The sequence below is a fragment of the Poeciliopsis prolifica genome, unplaced genomic scaffold (genome assembly GCF_027474105.1).
Source record: "Poeciliopsis prolifica strain line A6 unplaced genomic scaffold, Auburn_PproV2 SCAFFOLD051, whole genome shotgun sequence".
NCBI lineage: Eukaryota > Metazoa > Chordata > Actinopteri > Cyprinodontiformes > Poeciliidae > Poeciliopsis > Poeciliopsis prolifica.
Window position 1 is genome coordinate 3,889,761 of NW_026562426.1, and position 20,713 is coordinate 3,910,473.

General features: G+C 40.0%; 1 protein-coding gene across 2 annotated transcripts; it reads left to right on the forward strand.

Annotated features, from left to right (window-relative positions):
• Positions 1-550: 550 nt before the first annotated feature.
• nectin4a (nectin cell adhesion molecule 4a) lies at positions 551-19,164 on the forward strand. Of its 2 annotated transcripts, none has more exons than XM_055058441.1 (11): positions 551-876; positions 8,609-8,803; positions 9,158-9,325; positions 10,164-10,442; positions 10,591-10,705; positions 13,689-13,843; positions 13,942-14,104; positions 14,376-14,448; positions 14,581-14,661; positions 16,409-16,600; positions 16,730-19,164. In XM_055058441.1, exons 1-11 carry the CDS (start codon positions 822-824, stop codon positions 17,078-17,080), a joined length of 1,827 nt encoding a protein of 608 aa, XP_054914416.1. In that variant the 5' UTR covers positions 551-821; the 3' UTR covers positions 17,081-19,164. The 2 variants fall into 2 exon arrangements, with proteins under 2 accessions (XP_054914416.1, XP_054914417.1); XM_055058442.1 differs by having other exon boundaries at positions 14,581-14,643.
• Positions 19,165-20,713: the final 1,549 nt, after the last annotated feature.

Consider the following 20,713-nt stretch of genomic DNA (forward strand, 5'->3'; position numbering starts at 1 on the left):
GGAAAGCCAGAATTTTATGGTGCTAAACATTAAACATTACAACTGTTTAATGTTTAATATCACCACAGTGACATAAATAGACATCCGCTGAGTTTGTGGTTATGTAGCACTCAGCGGAATATTGCCCTACTTATTCAGAAAGTGAACAGGGAGTTTACATTCTTTCAGCTTTCAACCATTACTGTGAGAATAAAAACACTTAATATGGGCAGATTAGTTTATGTCTTTCTTCTAGGTTACAGGACATTGTGGCCTTTACGTTTAGGATTATACCTCTCCAACTTAAAGGGGTCATTGGTTTCCTCCAGAGGGAGGAGGCCCCTCCAGTTTCGGTCTCAGCCTGGCTGTTATAATCCGTGCTCTGTGTCATTGGGACGAGGTTCAAACAGGTTTTCTCGGGCATGCTTATTCACCTGCCTCTCCTCTGAGCTGAGCAAGTAAAGACGAGAAAATAACTGTCATGATGCATTCACTGAACCAGAAAAGTGAGTTTTTCAGTGTGGGTGTGTATGTGAGAAGCAGAGAGAGGGAGGGAGAGGCAGAACGCAAACAGGTGTATCCGATCAGGCAAAGGTTGCACCTTCTTTCACTACACGACCGACCTGATGGCTTAACTTCACTCCTGGACAGAATCCCTACTACACTCTACCCCGAGGACCACGGCTCTTTGGACAGGACCAGGATCTTCTCAAAGTAGACCATTCTTGAGGATGATCACTCACTGGGAGGCATGACAGCTGCCCACTAATTTCGGATCCTACACCTGAGCTGATCCGACGGCGTCCCGGCTTGTGCACAGTTAGCAGTAACGCCAAAGGAGGATGACATCTCTGCTCTACAAATTCTCATTGGGTCTCCTAGGGCTCCAGATCTTTGGTAAGATGATTACTTTTTTTTTTCAACACAGGGATGTGACTGAATGTTATAATGATAAACTAAGCCTGGTTTGTATGAAAGTACTTTGAAGGCTCCTCATAAAGTCACAAACGTTTGTGTTGATTACAGAGTAAGGTCGTTTTCAGCTGATGCGATATGCAAATCTGGATTTCCAGTGTAGAGGTTTGGTTTGATCCCAGTCAGAGCAGGCCTTGTGGAAAACACTGGTAGTGATCACTGATAGATCAGGAAAAACAGGTTGTTGTTGACCAATCTGCCTACCGAAGCATGAACCCTTCTTTTTTGTATGTGTTAAGCCTTAAAATGCCACAGGTCAAAAGGTCGTTACACCCCCCAGTGGCCCACTCTCTACAGTGTGAAATGTCTTGGCACACCATGATCTGTCAACAGGCGGTTGTTTGGCAACCTAATGAAGTGAACAACAATCCTTGTGGTGATAGATATAATTGTGACATCTATGGGGAAAAAAAGATCTGTTTTCCATCCGTGAAGCTAGGATAAGTTGAGGGTTATTCCAGTAATGCAGTGCAGGCAGATTCCACAGTAAGGCCCTGACCTCATTCGGAGTAACAGACATTCAAACCACACACACACGCAGGTGAGTATGTCTCTCAACATACTCACCTGCTCTGATGGTAACGCATGAATCACATCCTTCCCAACTCATTACACTGTCCCACACACAGTGTTAGAACCAACTGTTGCACAAAACTTAATTAAAGCTAGTTCTCATCTGGAACCACAAACTTTATTGTGTTTTGTTTGGATAGTGATGTTGTGGACCAACAGCAGTTTTCCGCCTCTTGTATTTTAGGCAAATGTTTTAACATTATAGCTTTACAGCTTCTTATGCTGCTGTATGTCTGATGAAACTCATGCGATTCTGTGGGCAGGACTTTTTATGTCCTTAACAACGGCTGTTCTCTTGCCACTTCTAGAAAGGCTAATGATATTCCTGTTAACTCTGGAGATCCTCTAGTTATCTTTGGGGATAAATAGACAGGACGATTGCGTTTCAGGAAATGATTGGAACACATCTTTCACTTATGGTTCCAGTTTTATGATTAGAGAGTGTTGCTAACGTTTCTGATGATTTTGCTTAATTGATTGATTTAGTCAGAAAGCACACATGAACATAAACATAAACATAACCACTAAAAGATTTCTTAACAGTCAATGACAAAAACTTGAATGTCAAAATTTATTCAACAGATAGATAACAAAGCAGCCAAGTGATATGGTGCTTACTTCATTGAGGTCTGCTAAATATTATACTACTACAATGATCACCTTATTCATACGTCTTGATGATTTGCATGACTTGTGCGTGTGAGTAGAGGACAAACATTCCTACATGAATAACGTCAACTTTTACACCTTTAATAATATAATTAGTGCTGCACCTTAATGACCTCAGAAATGGCCTCTGATTTTGTATATCAGCCTGTTTAGTTGCTTTATTAACTATTGCTACAGATCTAAATCGTTCTGACATGTTATTGTTTACAAGGTGGATCATCTGTTGGAGAAGTCGGGCTCCACCCTCTACTTATCTTGCAGCAGACGTCCAGCCCAGTCCCAGCCTTAATCACACTGATCAATGGGATTGGATTCTTGGCTCATTGTAAATATAGTCTCCATAATATTGTGGCTGCAATATTATGGAGGCAAAAGCAGCATTTACCCAGATATCAATGTGACATTTTCACATTATTTTAATCAAACACGTGTTGCCAAAAAAAAACAGACAGTTTTTTGTCAAAAGTTTTCTGTTGTAAGTTGAGATCCCAATTTTACAATGGTGTCTTTGTTGCGTAAGTTCTGATTAGTTATTTCTTTTTTCCAAGACTTTTGTCTTGAATTAAACTTTCTTTGGTTAAGCCGTTGCTTTTTTTAATCCCTCTGATTTTGGATTCTGTGCAGCTGGTAGGATTTTTGCTCTTATCATTTCACTTTCTGGCAATTGCCATGATGTGCAACAACGCCGACTAGACTGTTTTTTTGATTAGCATTTCAAAAAAGCTCAAACTGACACCTGAACTACGACCCTACGCCCAGAGGAGTTGAGAAGTTGAGAAAGAGGAGGAAGTTCAAGCCTTCTCATAGCCCTGACTCCAATGTCTCTGCCCAGCTTTCTAACCTAATGGCCAGACAGACTTAAAAAGTGGCAAAAGCAAATGAGGCGGATTAGCAGTTCTTGGTAACAACTGATGGAGTCATCCTGGACATGTTACTGTGGAATATTTGAGAGATGAATGGAGAAAATGCTCTTAGCATTGATGCTAATCATTTTCAAATTCCAAACTATGTGTTTTGGTAGCAAAACAACTGCAGTCAAACCAGTTACTTAAAAAATGACGACACCCTACACACAGTTAGCTACCAAGGCTAGCTGCTTGGTAGCTAACTGTGTGTCTGCTGGGCCTTTGCCAAGCTGTAGGTAAAACAGCAGTCATGAAATCATCTAATCTAGCCAAAAAAAACAGACTTACTCTGTTCTCCTTTCTCCTGCTTAAAGTTCTATGCATTACAGGGAGAACACACTAAGTTCAAGCCATCCCCCCCTCCGCCACGCCAAGATTGAACAAGTCGTATTAGCTTTCTCCTAATTATTACCTGTCAACATTCAGTCTGAACCTTCACGCTGAGTTGTTTCTAGTGCAGCTCCCTTCCTCATGGTCTGGATTGCGGAAAGTAATTTAGTCGTTGTGTTTGCCTCAGGGTCGGCGCCAACGGCCTTCAGCTGCACACTGGCTGTTGAACCAGCATCAGGATCAGATTCTACCACCTTCAGTGATGGGGTCTGGACTTTCAGCTGGTTTTATGTATAAGTGTGTGCATTTCTACATTGGAGGAGGGGAAAATGTTAGAAGTGAAACTAGAGATAGAAGAAGGTAGTTGAAAAATACAAACAGCAAGTTTGTAATTCAGCTCTGATCCACTCATCAGTTTGTCATGATGAAATAAATAACACAATTACAATGGCATCTTCTGTGTGTTGCATTTGTCTTTTTGTTTTGCCACATGCCTTATCAGACACACAGAATCAGTGAGCAGGTTGTCAACATTGCTTCTGGAATTACAGATGTTACAAAGCAAACAATGAGCTTTTCCTGTATCAGGCGAACGCCCGCAAATTCAGCTCCACTTCTGCAGCGTGCCAGGAAAAAAAAAAACTGCTGACAGGTGCAAACAGGCAGGTGCACCTTAACTGTTGAATTTAGGTTGCAGAGCTCAACATCATAGCTCTGACTCTGTGTGTGTGTGTTGTGTGTCATCTAATACACAAGGCCATTGTGTATAGTCTTTGGTCAGAGGCCACTGTGACTGTGGTGTCCAGACGCTGCGGTAAACTCAGAGAGTTTGCTTTGAAAACCCATCCTGAGCAACTAGTTAAGTGACATATCTTTGCTGGTACTCAGCATGCTGGGTAGACAGCCTGTTTTCATTCTCCTTTGTTTTTCTTTCCTCAGTTGTTCATTTCACTTGCAAAGCCTGATGGTGTTTTATCAGTATTGTTGATCTTTGAAACATCACATAAAACATGGACTAACTGACATCAAAAACAGAGGAATATATTCCACTGAGGCAATGTTTGCACAGGATCTTATTTTAGGGTAATAGACATTGTTGGTTCATTTAATGAAACTCATGTAATGTTATATCACCTTCTAACAATAGGCAACTTATAATTTTAAATACATATCTGCTAAAGAAGATGTTTCATTTGCTTCTATTTGCAGATCTGAAAATAAAACAATTCATAAAACATAGCAGAGGTGTTTGTCTATGAGGTGAAATAACTTTCTGGTTTAGCTGTGGTAGCGCTGTTGATGACACTGAATGAAAAAAGGCTCAACTCGGGTGCTCTCCACTGACCCTCCCTTCCTTACTTCCTTAGTATAATGCGCAGCGTGCACTGCACGATCTTATGTTGTCGGCTGTTGGCCCTTATCAAAACCTAAGAGCCCACACATTTGCCGACAGAAATCCTAGCTATAACGGTTCGATCGAACCGTGGTGTCCAACAATGGACACAAAATAATAAGTCCAGTTCACTAATTTTGAAACCAGGCATTAATCAATTCCTTACTACAATCTACCTGCTCTAGTGTCAACGTAAAGTCCTTACTGAATGAAAATCATTATAAACTATTTATGTCACGTTAACAAAGAACAGCTGAAAAGTTACCGGCTTTTCTGGTAGAAATTTCGCTCCAACTCCTCCCCTAGTTATTTATATTTTATTTGCACCAACTGTTGAATAAACATTCATGTTGTTTCCGATGTCTGCTGGACTTCGGGTTGCACCGTGTCAGCTGTTCGGGATTCCCTCCTTGTTTCCCCTCAGAAAGCAGGAGGGGAATCCACGCTTTCTGATTGGCTGCCGGTCACATTCAACAGGTTGCGTTCAGCTCCCAATCTGGGCAAATCCTTGATTTAGATCGGAGCGGCCACGACGACCTACCGTAATACCCAACACAAGTGACAATCTTAGAATTGTGTTCTAATAATGTTCTAAGATTGTCGTTTGGGGTAAAAAAAAAATCCTGTAGTTTGAACTATTGCATCATTCAGTCGGATTCTTCTCTATTTAAATCTAATGATTACTGAAGGGCAATATACTATACAGACTTCATAATCTGCACTCTTTTGGTTGAATGCAGTATTTATTTCAACTTTGGCTTTATGTTTAGTTTTTATTCAAGTACATTATTGTTAATGGAGACTGAGAAACTATTTTATTTTTGTTTTTGGTTGTTTTATTTATTTTGTGTATCAGTTCCAGTGTTAAGTGTTCTTTTGAAAGTAAAGTGCATCTATCTTTGGCAGGAAATCGCATGTATTATTACATAATTTCCATTAAATCAGTGTAAAAAGGTCTTCAAACAATATCATAGTTTAACGCAATAATTTTTTTGAGACAATTAATTGCCCAGCAAAATCTGTTATCGTGACAGGCCTAGGTGGAGGTTAATCTTGTTCATTAAATAGGGAAGAGAGAGGAAAGCAGCACATGTAGCAATTGGCTTGAGACCAGGAATCGAACCTAGGACAACCGCATTGAGGGCTGTAGTCTCTACACATGGCGCGCTCTCTACCCACTTAGCCACACAACGCCCAGATAAAGTGCAAAAAAATATACAAAATAAATTTAAAAAATAGTCTACTGGTACTTTTAGTGTCGTTTGTTTGTGGAAATTAAAGGAAATTATGTCAGAAAAACAGAAAACTGCTAATACACGGAATTAGATTTTATAACTATTTTCACAAAACCTGGTGGTTCTTTATGATGTTTTGCTGAAGGTTACTTGAAACCATTGAGGGTCCAAAGAGCCACTGGTGAACTAATGCATGTTATACAATGAAATGTTCTGTATACAACAAACATCTAGTTCTTAATTGATGGTTGGAAACAGAGCTGATTACCAACCAACAGTCGACTGAAATGGTCCAACTACCTCCTAAGCATGTCTAAGATCTGCAGAGTCCTGCTATTGAACACAAAGGTCTGAAAATCAGTCACTGATGCCTTTTACTCTGTCATGAAAGAGGACTGACTGAGAGACCCTGCCCAGCAGGTCACGTCTCAACATGTGCAGTTAACAGTAGTCACCCAACTGTTGTTAACTTAGCAAATGTTTAGACGAAACAAAATCAGAATTAACCAAAAATTGGAATAGGCCTGATCGACCAGAAAACCAGAAAACTGCAATTGGTGTCAAGTCATTTGAGTAGGTGTAAGTTCTGTGCCAACATGGAAGCAGTGAGCTTCCTCTCAATTCCATGAATGACAGAGGGATCAAAATATTCACCTTCTTTGACCATTTTGGCAATTTTTATGATTTTCCAATGAGATGAAGGACTATGTCTAAAGGCAAACTTGATGAAGTTGCCTCAAGATCAAAAGCGTACAATTTCAATTTAAAACAAAAGCAAAACTTGCTTTGACATAACCTGCTATGCAAGAGAATAAGGAAGGCTTTAAATGAAATGAAAGCATCTTCTTTCTCATTTTTCTAGCAAGCTTCTACAAACAGATTCTGATCTTTCTTAACTTCTAAAATCAGGAAGTTATTTCCTTCACTCATACACAACAACCATAGTCTATTGGAGGAAATTTGAGACCATATACATGATTCTACAAGGCCTTTAAAAAGTATTCACAGCCTTTGCTGTATTTGATTAGGATTTTATGGCATAGGCTAACCCGAGCAGTGTATACTAGTGAAGACAGAACTATGGTTTTGGTAAAGGCTCATGATTCCTAAACTCAGCACCAATGTTAAACACAAGGGTCTCAGATGTTTGCTGCATGCCTAACCAGAGCTGACCTTTAGCTGTCGGGTCATGGGATAAAAAGCAACGGGGAGCACAAAGTCTTTGGGGAAAATTGAAAATATTGCCATTTGCAAGCCTATTGAAGTATATCTTAAATTTTGGACATCTAGAGACTGAAATGTCTGTCCATTCTTCTTTGCAAAATATCTCAAGCTTAGAAGTAGTTATGTTTTGGTATAGATTCTTTGCTGGTACTCAGTTGAATTTATACTGGGCCATTGATTTACTTCAATTTCATCATACCTCTGGTTGTTTTTAGGTTAATTGTTTACAGCACTCATCAGACTCCTATTAAGCCTGATGAGTTTCAACCCAGCATAAGACTACTGCCGCCATTTTTCTCCAATGAGGATAGTGTCCTGCAGCTCTTGCAGAGATAACATGGTCCACTTGGCTGCTTCTCTGAGTTAAACTCTCCTTGTCCGATCTAGATGGGTTTGCAGTAGAGTTGTTCTTTGATATTCATGTTGCTGCTTGTTCACTGAAGTTCTTAACAAATTTTTTTGGCCCTTTACAAACCAGCTAGACTTATACTGACCTGGGTATGGGTCCACAGCTAGGCTTACATACATAGGTGGATTTCATCTATCCATGCATCCATCAACTATACTCACTTGTCCTTGAAGGGCCGTAGGGAGGTTGAGGCACCTTGAGGTGGAGTACATCCTGCACAGATCAACAGGATGTACTCCACATTTCATGCTTTTTTCCCACTTATCCTGGATCATGTTGCAGGGGCAGCAACCTAAGTAGGGGAACACAGACTTCCCTCTCTTCTGCCACTCAGGCCAGTTCCAAGGTGTTCCAAGAAGTATAGTCCTGGATCTTCCTCTGAATCTCCTCTCGGAGGGATATGCCACGAACATCTCACCATTGAGGCAACCAGGAGGCATCCTAGCCAGGTGCCCAAGCCACCTCGACTGGCCCCTCACAACGCGAACAAGCATTCATGCTTCAGGATAATTTGAGACCAATTAACAGTCATGATTTTGGACTGTGGGAAGATGCCAGATTACCTGGAGAGAACCCACGCATCCATGGGGAAAACATGGAAATGCCATCCACAAAGATGGAAGGATTCCTTAATTATGAAAACGCAGATTTTATTCAGGATACTCAGAATAGAGAGTGCTGAATACAAGCAATGTGCTTCACTTTTCAGATTTTTATTTGAAAAAACAATGGATCCTTGAACTTCATAATGATACACTTCTTTGTCTTGGTCTCTCACAAAAGATCATACTATGATAGATGGGAGTTTTTATTTGTAACAAGACAAAATCTGGTTAAGCTGAATGGGATCCGTGTCCTCTTGTGTGGCACAGCAATGATTATTTTTTATCTTTTTCCAAACCTTGTGTTTTTTCAGTGATGGGGATACAGGGACAGTCGGAGGATGCTCCATCAAAGGTTTCCTTAAAGACTTTGGAGGAGAAAGAGACCATCCTGCCCTGCCCGTATGAGCTGAACGGAGAGAGGGTGGTGCAGGTCACCTGGTATAAGATAGGCCCTGATGAGAACAAGGAGCAGATGATTACTGTACACATGACCGAAGGCCAGTATGGTAGGTTGAATTGTACTGTGATTATTTATGTTGCTTTTCTACTTCATCTGCTAACTTACAGTTTCACAGATGCTATTAATTTACTCTCTTCACACAAACATTATTTCTGTAGCTTGTCTTGCTCTATTATTTGCTTGACCAAGCAAACAAGATGGCTCCCAAGTGTGACTCTATGTTTAAATAGACAAAAAGATTGTTGCTGTTATTGCCTTAACATTTAACTACCAAAATGTTTAAATGAAAAGCATCATCAGATTGTTGAGGTCTGTTTTGAACTCACTGGACTTTTTTCAGTCACTTTCTTAAATGTCTCTTAAACTCTCTGCCTTCTTTTACTGGTCACTCTCTGTGCAGTGACCGAGAAGTGGAAAGGTCGCGTGTCCTTTAAGAGCAATCAACCCATAGTGAACTCGACTCTGGTCATCGCCAGCACAAAGCCCTCCGATGAAGGCGATTACCTCTGTCACATCACTACTTACCCAACTGGCAACATTGACATAGAGATGCATCTCACCGTGTGGAGTGAGTTATCTTTCATAAATTTGATGTAATGTAGACAACAAAAGCAACCTAATTGTTCGCTTTGGTTTAGGTACATAAATCTTTTGTATGTCTCAGAAGAGAAACTGCATACTTCTATTGCTCTCTTTCTGTTATGACCTAGCTATGGTACTCCAGTGATACTGGTTTTCTCAATCCCATTATTGCATATTTGTCTTGTGTTTCAATGGTGTAGGAAGTTAAATTAACCTAAGGCTGGTAAAATGAAATTACCCTTTTCCTAAAATTAAGGAAAAATTAACCCAATTAACCCTAGGTTACCTTAATTTTGCCTAACTGCACATCCATTAGTATTGAAAATTATTCCATTTTTATCTCCAGCTAGGTCAGGCTGCCATAGAGTTTTTATGGATACATTCAAAATTTTAAAGTGGCATCAGAACAGAAACTATAGTAGCTATACAGGCTGTATAGCTACTATGGGCATAACAAAAAAGTTTGGGTTTTGAACCCAGTTCAATTCAGTTCAATTAAGTTAAATTGATCTGAATTCAGTTAAACTGAATTCATGTTTATTCAAGTCAGTTCAATTTGATTCCATTTAATTCAATCAGATTAAGTTCAATTGAATTCAGTTCAATTTAACCTAAATTCAAATCCAGTTAATCTCAACTCAGTTCAATTCAAGCCAGTTTATTTGTACATGGTCAACTAACTAAAGATCGGACAGAAAGATAAGATCAGATCTATAGGTCTAAGTGTTTTCATTTTTTGTGGAATAGATTAATTGCAATATATAGTCTTGAACCTTCACTAGCTGACCTCTTCCTGATAACTCATATAACAATCCTCCTTCCAGCCATTCCCATCAGCTCCTTGGATCCTGTGGTTGTGAAGGAGGGCGATTCCTATAAGGTGGTAGCCTCCTGTCGCTCTGTGGCAGTCCCACCTCCTGAGCTCTCCTGGGACACAGAACTGAATGGTCATGCTGTCAAACAGATCTCTGACAAGGGGGTTGTCTCCACACACTTCTCTCTGCACCCTCTGAGGAGTATGAATGGAAAGAAGCTGGACTGCCTGGTTCAGCATCCAGAATATGACAAACCACGCAGGATAGAAAATCGACTGGTGGTGCACTGTGAGTATACATTCGGTGAATCAGTTGTTGCTATTTACATCATTTCAGGTTACACCAACACTAGTAGAGAGAAAGGCAAGCGCAACCCACTTTACTCTCATCTTGCCTTAAATAATTAGAGCCTGAAAATGGCTTCGCTTTCTTTCAGTTCCTCCAAACTCTAAAGTGTCTGGCTACAGTAAACAATGGTCTGTTGGTATGGAGAATGCTGCCCTGACGTGCAAACATGAAGGAAGCCCTGAACCAACCCTCACTTGGACCAGGTACAACAAAACTCACCTACCCCTCTGGTTGTCTAGGGACTGCATGACTAACCGTCTGATGTGTCTGGTCGCTGGTGCTTCTGTTAATACTCGCAGAGCAAACGTGCAAATTATTTTCGGCCTGTTATGTTGTGAATTTAATTGGGATGTCTGTTGAAGTTGCAATTAGGTTATTCCCAGGATGTAGGTAATATTTACTGATACTACCTGGTCATTTTAGATGTAAAATACCCATTAAAACTGGGGTGTTCTTCGTCTGCTCCAGCTTTAGCTCTGTGCAGTTGACTTTTTTCTATAGGTTGTTCAATCATACTCTGTTACTCTGTGTTTGGGGTTAGTGGTGTGCAGACATTTTGAGGGGCATCTGCTGGCTGGCTGGTCTGGCATTTACTACAATCAGTCTTGTCGGGGAAAATTACAGAAATGTTGAGAGAGTCGTAGTGTAGGCTTTTAAGTCCAGAAAATGTTATGCAATTGCTTGTTGGTCTGCCATATAAAAAGTAATACATTTAAATTTGTGCTTTTAAGCTGAGAAAGTTTGAAAAGGTACTAAGAGTTGTGAATACTTCTGCAACACGCTGCACCCTGCTGCTCCAGAGCAGGAAGAGATCTGCTCAGCAAGCTTCACCATTTCCTCTTGAAGTGTTAAAAACCAGCTGTGAGAATTTGTGGTGGCCAAATACTAATCAATGATCAGTATGCATGGTGAACTCCTTCGGCCAAAACTAAAGCCAACTTTGGGTTTCATTTGAGAAGTATTTGTCAGATCCACCGCCTGGTGCATTAAATATTCTCAGGGTGTGGCACAACTAGAAAAATGTGTTTTGCTAACAGAAAGACTCACAGCTCCTATTAAATAATGAGAGCCGACAGCTGGGCCTACAAGACAAAAAAAAATACAGAAAGAATGGATTTATCTGCTTCAGAAGTACAATAAGGACAGCTGGGTGTTTCTGTGAGCTCCTGCAGACTTAATGATGATGATATGCTTATTAATTGCTATGTTAGTCATGAAAACACCTATTGTAAAGGTGTTTTTGTGAGTAATGCTTACCGTACGCATACCGATCGCTCACAGATACACTGGGAAGTGAATCTGCACCCAAAATCTGTTGTTACATTCAGCCTCTTCTTACTCACACAGCAGCCACAGCAGCAGGCAAACCTGTCGGGAGTAAGTGGCAGCAGGTGAAGTAATAGTTTGTGTCACAAAGTCATGTTATGGCTTGTGCCAAAAGCAGACAGATGAGACAGTTTCACACAAAGAAGTCAGAACATAGAAGAACGCAGGGGAGGGCTCAAACGAAAAAGGGAAAGGGACGAGCAGAAATGAGAGATGAACCAGGAGCAGAGAAGAGGGGTAGAATCAGCCATTAGTGGTGAGGGTAGGTGGAGGGGTGGGGTGAAGAGAAGAGAAGAGGAAATTAAAATTGGCGGATATATCTGATAAGCTATGAAAGCTTTACAATCACTCTGACGTGTTAGATGCAAATGTAAAAACAGCAAGTTCCTCTTTCTGACTCGCAACACGGAGCACTGTGAAATAAACGAGCTTTAAATGTGTGTAAGCTACACATTTCTAATGAGTTAGCTTTCTAACGAGTTAGCCTTCTAATGAGTTAGCTTTCACACAGAATGGGGGCTAACTGGAAACGTCTGGGCTAAAAACAACCCAGCTTGGGCTGTTTTGCTAGCTTAGTGTTGTCTTTGAAGTGGTCCAATTCAGGCCTGTGTTGACTGAACTCAGTCTGGTTTATTAAGGGTGTATTTAAGTTGGTTATTAGAATCATTCTGTTAATATTATGCCTCATTACATTTTTATGGTTCAGAATATGAATGTTCATGGCGCTGCCCCTCAATCATTGGTTGTTGTGAATAGCTAATAGCTGCTGATTGGACAGGTGTCCAGAAGTCAAGCAGTATAATCAGTAAATGTCATGGCTGAAGAAGCTCTTTGTTCACAGAGTTTTGTGTCCAATGATAATATATTTTTTGATGTACCTGTATTGTCCACGTATTACCTATTAGCATAATCTGACTTCAACATTTCTAAACTGCTCCTTAAGTATATTTCTATCATCTTATCATTTCTTGCCAAAGTCTTATCAGGTAGTTCAGAGCGTGTAGTTGAGCCCAGCAAGCTTTGTGGGGACACGTGTAAATATGTGTGTTTTGAGAGATGTTAAGTTGATAAGTTATGATGAAACTCTAATCTATGTAAAGTGAATGAAGTGCATTCAAAACAACAACTACAGCAGGGCAACACCCTTCACAGATGCTGAACTCGTGAATCACCCAGCCGGTCTGGGTGTTTAGCTGAACAAATGCTTATTTTGCCTCACACCCTCTCTTCTAAAAAAACAAGAATACTGTTAAGATTGGGTGCGAAGCCGTCAGTTAGAACAATCAAACATCATGATCTTTCATCTTTATGTGCTGAGCTTTCCTGTTTGCTTGTTGCCAAACAGGGACATGCTCAGATGGGCTCTAGGTTGGGCTGCAACACCCGTCATTTTTGCTCTGGACAAAAAAAAAAAAATATCTTCTGAAATCTTGTTGTTTTGCATTTGTTTCTTCTTTTTTTTACAGTACATAGTGTGTGCCCCAATGTAGCATTTCTGGCTTTTCCATGGAGGCAGATCTTGTTGTAAGTGCTCAGCCTAGTTGGCATCGCTCCTGACAAAGGCAGATGAACAGCTAAAAGCTCTTCTGCCATTAGCGCATTTAACAGCAAATACATGAGATTGAGTGATAAAATTAAGCCCCTCCTCGCTCTGATTAGTTGTTTTTGACCGGGAGCAGTGTATTTCTTGAGAGGTGAGTAGGAGCTCAGGGAGATCAATCATTTCACAGATTATTGGTCTCATAACAAATGGTCACAACATGGTGACAGTTTTAAAAAATATGTAAAAAATAAACAACAACATATTCTTTATAAAAGTTACATGATGCAGCTGATTTTTTGTTTTTGTTTTGCCTCCAGATTAGGTGGACAGCTTCCTCGTGGTGCAGTTCCTGACCCCGATGGAAGACTCATCTTTGAGCGACCCCTTAACGCCAATGACTCCGGCACCTATCAGTGCTTGGTGAAGAACTCAGAGGGTGAAAATACGGATACTGTGACCATCATTTTAGGAGGTAGCTGACAGAGTGACCCGTCACTCTAACGCAGACTGTGAGAATCCCTGATGAATCTGTGTGTGAACGGCTTTAATCTAAGCGTTCTGCTTCCACAGCGCCCCCTGAGCCCAACATCGATTCTGATAAGTTGATGATGTTCATCATTGTGGGAGGCGCGGTGGCCGGCCTGCTGATCCTCATGCTCGTCACCTTCTTCATCCTCACTTGTCACCATCAACGCAAGAACAAGAAGCTGAAGAAGGAGCTGACTCAGAAAAAGTACAAGATAAGACTGATGTGTTTTTTTGTTTGTTTTTTTTTTATGAAGATTAGAGAAGATCAGATTCAGATCATCACTTCCAGAGGACAAATTGACGAAATATGCGTGAATGAAAACAAGTTAAAAGCCATGAAGCAGTTTTGACAGAAAATACAGCAGATGTCTGAGTCAATGTGAAGAAAGTTAGAATGTAGTTACATACATTATTTATATGTGATGCAGTATTAAAACCTTGGCTGAAGGTTGTTTTCCCATGTCTTATCTTTCCAGAGAGGAAATAACCACTTTGTCCAGACAAGCTTCGTTCAGGAGGGTGAACTCTGTCAGCACTGATGCTAGAGAGGTGCTACTAGAAGTTATTCTTTAATGTGCTGAAATCACTACGTTTTCAGCAGTCCTCTTATTAGTTGTCATTTTTGTGGGATTTTTTTTCCCACCCGTTTTAACAGTACACTTGTATTTCTTTTCACTGCAGCTTGAGGAACACCACCCTCTGAGGGTGGAGGGAACCCTGAGGAACAGCCTGTCGTCCCTCGGGGTCAGTCTACAGATCAATGTAAATCTGCATGCAAGGCCAGGGCCTGGGACTGAGGCTTTACTGTCCAGATGCCGCGCGGCTAAGTTCTGAAGTTTGGCATTTCCGATTTGAATGTAGTGCATCTCAGACTTTGACATCAACAGTAACACAATGTATAACCAAAGACCTTTCAGACGGCAATTTTTTTGGGACGTTTGGGTTCTTTGGCTTTACATCCTCACTCTTCTCTAAACTAGACTTAGACTTAGACTTGACTTTATTGATCCTTGGAAGAAGGAAATTATAGTTGCAGCTGGGCACACAGTAAGACTTGGCAACTTGTAAAAGTATTTGGCTGTTGATCTTGAAGTATGAAAACACTGTCTGGTAATGTAAGCCTAATAGATTCAAAAAGTCACTGGTTACTATAAAAATGTCAAAGATATAATTTAGCTCTAATTTCTCACCAGTTAGTAGCTGTGTGTAAGTAAAATTATGATACAAATTTTGTTCAAACTTTTAAAACGTCACAAAAACAAAACAAACAATATGGGAAGTAGGCTTGTTTCCATCTACTGGTTTGTTGCGACTCAACCTACACTTAGTGTAACTTGGTCAGATATTGACAGGATCTATGTTTGTAATAAATAAGATGTACTGGTTGCAAACTCCCATGGAGCACACACTTCAGAAAAATGGAGAGTTCTGCAGTCTGTGCTAGAGGATTGGATTTTGACATTTTTTCAGAGTTCTGTGCCTCTGGTGATGCAGAGACCCATCAGTGAATGGAAAAGTTTGACATTTAAACAGCAAGCTCACTTTGTCTCCTTATGATTTGGAATGATAATCCACTGACAACAGGAAAAATCCAGTTTCATTTTGAGTGCATGTTTAACCTGATGAGGAGAAGGGCTAAACACTGTTTACGTTAACATCATTACCAAAGTCCATCATGTCCAAGCTTCGTATAGATTACAGATGAATGCAAACTGCAGACAAAACTTCCTGACCAATAGAGCTCAGTAAACACAAGAGGCTTTGTTTAGCTAACAAAACAAACCACTATATTTTAACTAACCCACAGGTATAAGTGGATGATAGCTAGATTTGATTTGGTTTCAGAGAAGAAAAAAAACAAGATGTCAGACCCACTAGCTTTTTAGCATGTTAACAAATGAATGCTATTACCCATATGCTTCCAATCATGTTAAACAAGAGTTAGCATGATCACCCATTAATTTTATAGTATGCTGACAAATGAGTGACATCACTCATAAGCTTAATAGTATACTAAAAAGAGTATGATATTGTCCATTAGCTTGATAGCATGCTAACATCCTCTCTGAAAGCAAGAATAGAAGCACTGCTGTTTAGATACGTTATAGCAGAAGGATAATATTTTAGGATTTTTTGGTGTGGGCTCTTCTGTGTGTTTCAATCAATTAATTAGAAGGCTGCATCCTCTAACCTGTTTGTTTTTGCTTCCTTTTTAATATTTATTTTAATGTATTTATTGAAATAAACCTTGTTCTTTTACTGACTTTAGCGATCCAGTGTAGCCCTTGAAGGTGAAAAAGTTCAAGGGCATGAATGCATTTGCAGGACCCTGAAATAGATCAACACAATATAACTGTAAAACATCTTGGTTAGGACAGAAATATAGCTTTGCATTATCACAGCTCTGAGCAAACTCGCCTAATCACACAACCAGGAAACATTACTATCTATGCAGCTGATAAGTGCAACTGCTTATGTTTAAAAAGAGCATGTTTTTCTGCTTTAACAGGAGCAGGCCCGTTGCAGAGACAGCAGATCAACTGTCTCAGGTGGACGCGGAGGAGGGGCTCCCGCGTACGACTCTCTAGGCAGACCGTCCATCTACAACAGCTCCCGGAGGGGAAGAGACAGGCCTATGGATCGGGACAGTGAAACCCGGCTTAGAGTAGAGCAATATGTGAGAAACAGCAACATGTCCTTGGTAAGTGTCTCATGCTGCCTGCGGCATGGAAAGCTTGCTTCTACCAAGTTTTGTAAAACTTCTCACCCAGTTTACTAATCCCTTGCATATTTGCCTGATTACAATGGCAAATCTTTTCTGCCATTGCAGCAGGACCCTCGGTTGCTTCCTCCTCTGCTGCAACCGAAATATCCTGCGGTCCACTCAACGGAGATCATAAGGCAGATGAACGGCAATGCCGTCATCCCAACAGATGGGGGTTCCCATTCAGAAAGCTCCATCAGGAACTACCAGTCCCCTCCCGTAAGCTGCACATACCCACAAGTAACGTACGACGAGGATGAGATCGACGAAGGGCTGGGTGGCCCTGCCAGTCAGGAGCATCCTTACGATCAGGATAGCGTTGCCTCTAGCTCGAATTTCTCAAAGAACAGGATGAGCCCTCAGCCTCACAATCATAACCCCCACACTTCATACGTCCACAAGGCCCAGATTGTTTAGCCGATGGCAGCAGAACCTTAGGTGAAACCCCAAAACTGGGCAGTTGTACTTTTGGACACAAGTCACCCAGAAAAAGCTACTTTTAATTTCTGCTCAGTATGGAAACTGACTGAGCAGAAACTGACTGAGCACTTCACTCAAGAAGGACGACTCCTGATCTCTGCTCTGCTCGGACGTTTAGAGATCAGTCACATTGAAAACAGAACATATGACTAATTTCCCAGTCGTTGCAGCTGCGTCAGCTTTTGCTTGTTGTTTTAAGTGGGTTCAGCTGACAGGTGAACACAGCTGAGAAACCTTGTGCATATACACCTGAAGCATTTCATGCCAGTGGAAACCAGGAAATGCAGGAGGAGTATCAAAAAGAACAACTGTGTGGGAAAGTATGTAAATCAGAGGAGTCGATTGCAACACCAGCAAAGCAAGGGCGTATTGCTGAACTGGTGGTGTTCGGTGGAAGAGTAACTGTGCATGTGACAAATTCGCATATGCACAACTGTTTGGGAGCTGATCCAGAAGTTGTGTGAGTGTCTGGCCACACCTGAAACATGCATACCTCTGTATTGTCTCTAAGTCTTTCTCAGTCTGCATTCATCTCAGGCATTAAGACAAGAAAATATGTCTCAATGTTCATTTTCAACACATACGGACTGGTTCACGTCCGTTAGATTGTGTTTTATTAAAGAGACATTCAAAAAGTTTTTTTTTTTAAAGTTCAGACGTTTCCACATGCGAGGTCGGTTGTGTCCCGTAACTTTGCAAATTTAAAAACTCTGCATGTCATGCTTTTTCACTCACGAATACTGTGAAAAGAAGTTTCGTACACCCAACTTCTTCATGTTTTTAATGAAAATTGACATTGTATAAAACCGCATGAAACACAATGAGCGCCAAGTCAGTTCACACACAGTTCACTTGTCACAAGATTTATACCCAATGAAATTTAGTTTACTTCCTTTTCTAAGTCTGTTGGTTTTTAAATTATAAAGTATAAAGTCACAAAAACTCTTGACTACTTATAATGTAATTCAATTAGATGTTATTTTTAGTAGATGTTATTTCTATCTTGTGGTTAGAAAGTCTTCACTGATAGCACATAGCCACATTTCCTTTCAAAAGGCTGCAAGCAGATTCTAAAAATATTCTTCAAATCATCAGTTTTGAAGCAGGTAACGTCCCCCTGGTGGGTACGAATCGACACTCGGTCAGTTCGAAACATGGCAGTAAACTCCTTCTGGCATTGGACAAAATTAAGTATGAGATTACAAAGAAGCAAGAGGTCCAATAAAGTCTGTTACATGTGGAAATGCCTATTGACAATAATGAATGTAAACACAGACATTTTTGTCCACAAGCTGTTCTGGGAGAGTTCCCAGCCATTGTGGATCTTTCGATAGCAGCAACAGAATTATGCCTTTGCAAGAGGAATGTGATGTTATATTTACTATTTCGATACTCTGACAGAACCAAATATGTATTTTCCTTTATTTTTATTATCTGTGGACTGTTGGTTTTAACGTTTGGTTGATATATGTTTTAAGTGTTGGGTTCTGTTACTTCCCTCATAGGGGCGTGCCAAAGGGAATATGAAAATGTGTTTTGCTTTTTTTCTTTGTGGAAATTTAAGTATTATTTTCCTCCATGTTACACAGCTTTCCTGCTGCATATATGGCTGCTTCCCCGAGTTCGAGATCTTTGGGTCGAATATTTAAGCAATTTGTGACAAACAAAGCACTGATCCCAAACACCTCAAAGGCGAGAGCCGTTGAACGGCTTGCTGTCGATTTGTTGAGGAAAAGCTCTCCCTGCTGTGCATAGCTGGGAACTGCAGGTGGCTGGTAGAATTCACTGAGCTATGAATTATTTTTTTTATTCCAAATATTGTTGTGTTTCCAAAAATCTTCCTGATCTGGATTTTTGTTTTTCCCTTCGAGGGTGGTGTGACATTGAGGATAAATATGGGAGGGTAAAATAGCATCAATGTCATCCAGTTACTCGAGGGATTTTTATTTTAATTTTTTTTTACTTTGAACATGTGAACCACTGCAGAGGACGTCAAAGTTTAAATAAATACTAGATCATCACTGTGGCGCTTGTTTGCTTCAAGATTTGGCGTGTTTATCTTTCTTTTCACTTGCTTCACAAAGTGTCAGCTGGAAAAACAGGCGCTAAGCTACTGTGGGAACTGCTTTAATCTCTAAGTACATATTCATATATAAGGTCAGCACATAACTGCTTTTGGTATACACTGCTGTTTATTGGGTGACAAATTACGTGAACGCATAATCCCAGTCTAATCAGACCTTATAAAATTGCATTAAGCAGCAAGTTTTATATTCATTATAAACTTGTCCAGTATTGGGACTACAATACTGGAAAAATGTCTTGGAGTTTCTCAGGTCTTTAAAACTTTAAAGCAACAACAGCAACAACAACAAAAAAAAGGGATCACACATTTCAGTTGAAATTTACCTTTCAGCCCCGGGGCTTCCTCTGTTGGAGTTCAACATGTTTTTGTTCTGCTTCAACTTGTCAAAAATTTGATTATCATCAGATTGCTGATGAGTGATTGCAATCACTCATATTTCAAAACATTAAGGGATGTAAATCCGCAATAAATGACCCTCCACCTCCCACAAAACCCCCAAAAAACATTAAAACTTTTAATACTAACCCCAACACGTTTTTCTTTTCAACAAAAATACAGAATTTAATGAATCCTAATGAGTTGGCATTCATTGTTGCTTTTGTTTGTGCAAGATGAGCTGCATTCAACAGAAACCTGAGTTGGTTCTGAGGCGTTTTCATCTAATCTGAGACATTTGTTTCTTTGAGAAATCCAAATCAGACAGAACAAAATCAGATGGGTTGTTCCATCGCATGATCTCTGAGTTACATGTATGGAATTTGTAAGTTAATCTGTTGTAAAGTGATGATTATTTCCAGTCATATATGACAGCTACACAAAATAGTACAGCAAATTGAAGAACATATAACATTATATTAGAATATTTAGAATCTAAAGCAAAGTCCAATCAGAAAGCTGCTTTGAAAAGATGAGATAATTAAATGGTTAATCTTATTCTTTATAACATTAATTTGATCTGGAATATTTACTTAGTGTTTTTATTTTATTTTATTTTATTTTTTTACACAATCAGTGTAGAAAATATTCCAAATCACTCTTTATATTCATTATGTTTCTCCATTCACCTCATATGGAAATCCCTTAATGGTACTCATACATAACCTGGTTTGAAACAGACCCTTTAAAGATTCATGGTCTTTATTTGATAAAATAGAAGTAATAGGCTTAACATAACTTGGAACAAAACAATTTTGAATATCATTGCTCTTGGGTTGACTGCAGCTCAGCTAGCAGCCATTTTGACCGTGAGTGACATTGAATATCTTCAGTGGACGTCGCCTTTCATACAAGCATTCTTAACCTTTTTTGCGATAATGAACCAATCAGTTTATATGCGCATTCACTGAACCCTTCTTTAGTGACATATATGATTTTTTTTCCTAAATTCAATACATAGGTATATGCTTTTTTTTACTGGTGCACAAAGTGAACATCACCTTGCTTAAAGAACAAACACAACAGAGTGCATGAACTCACGACAAATT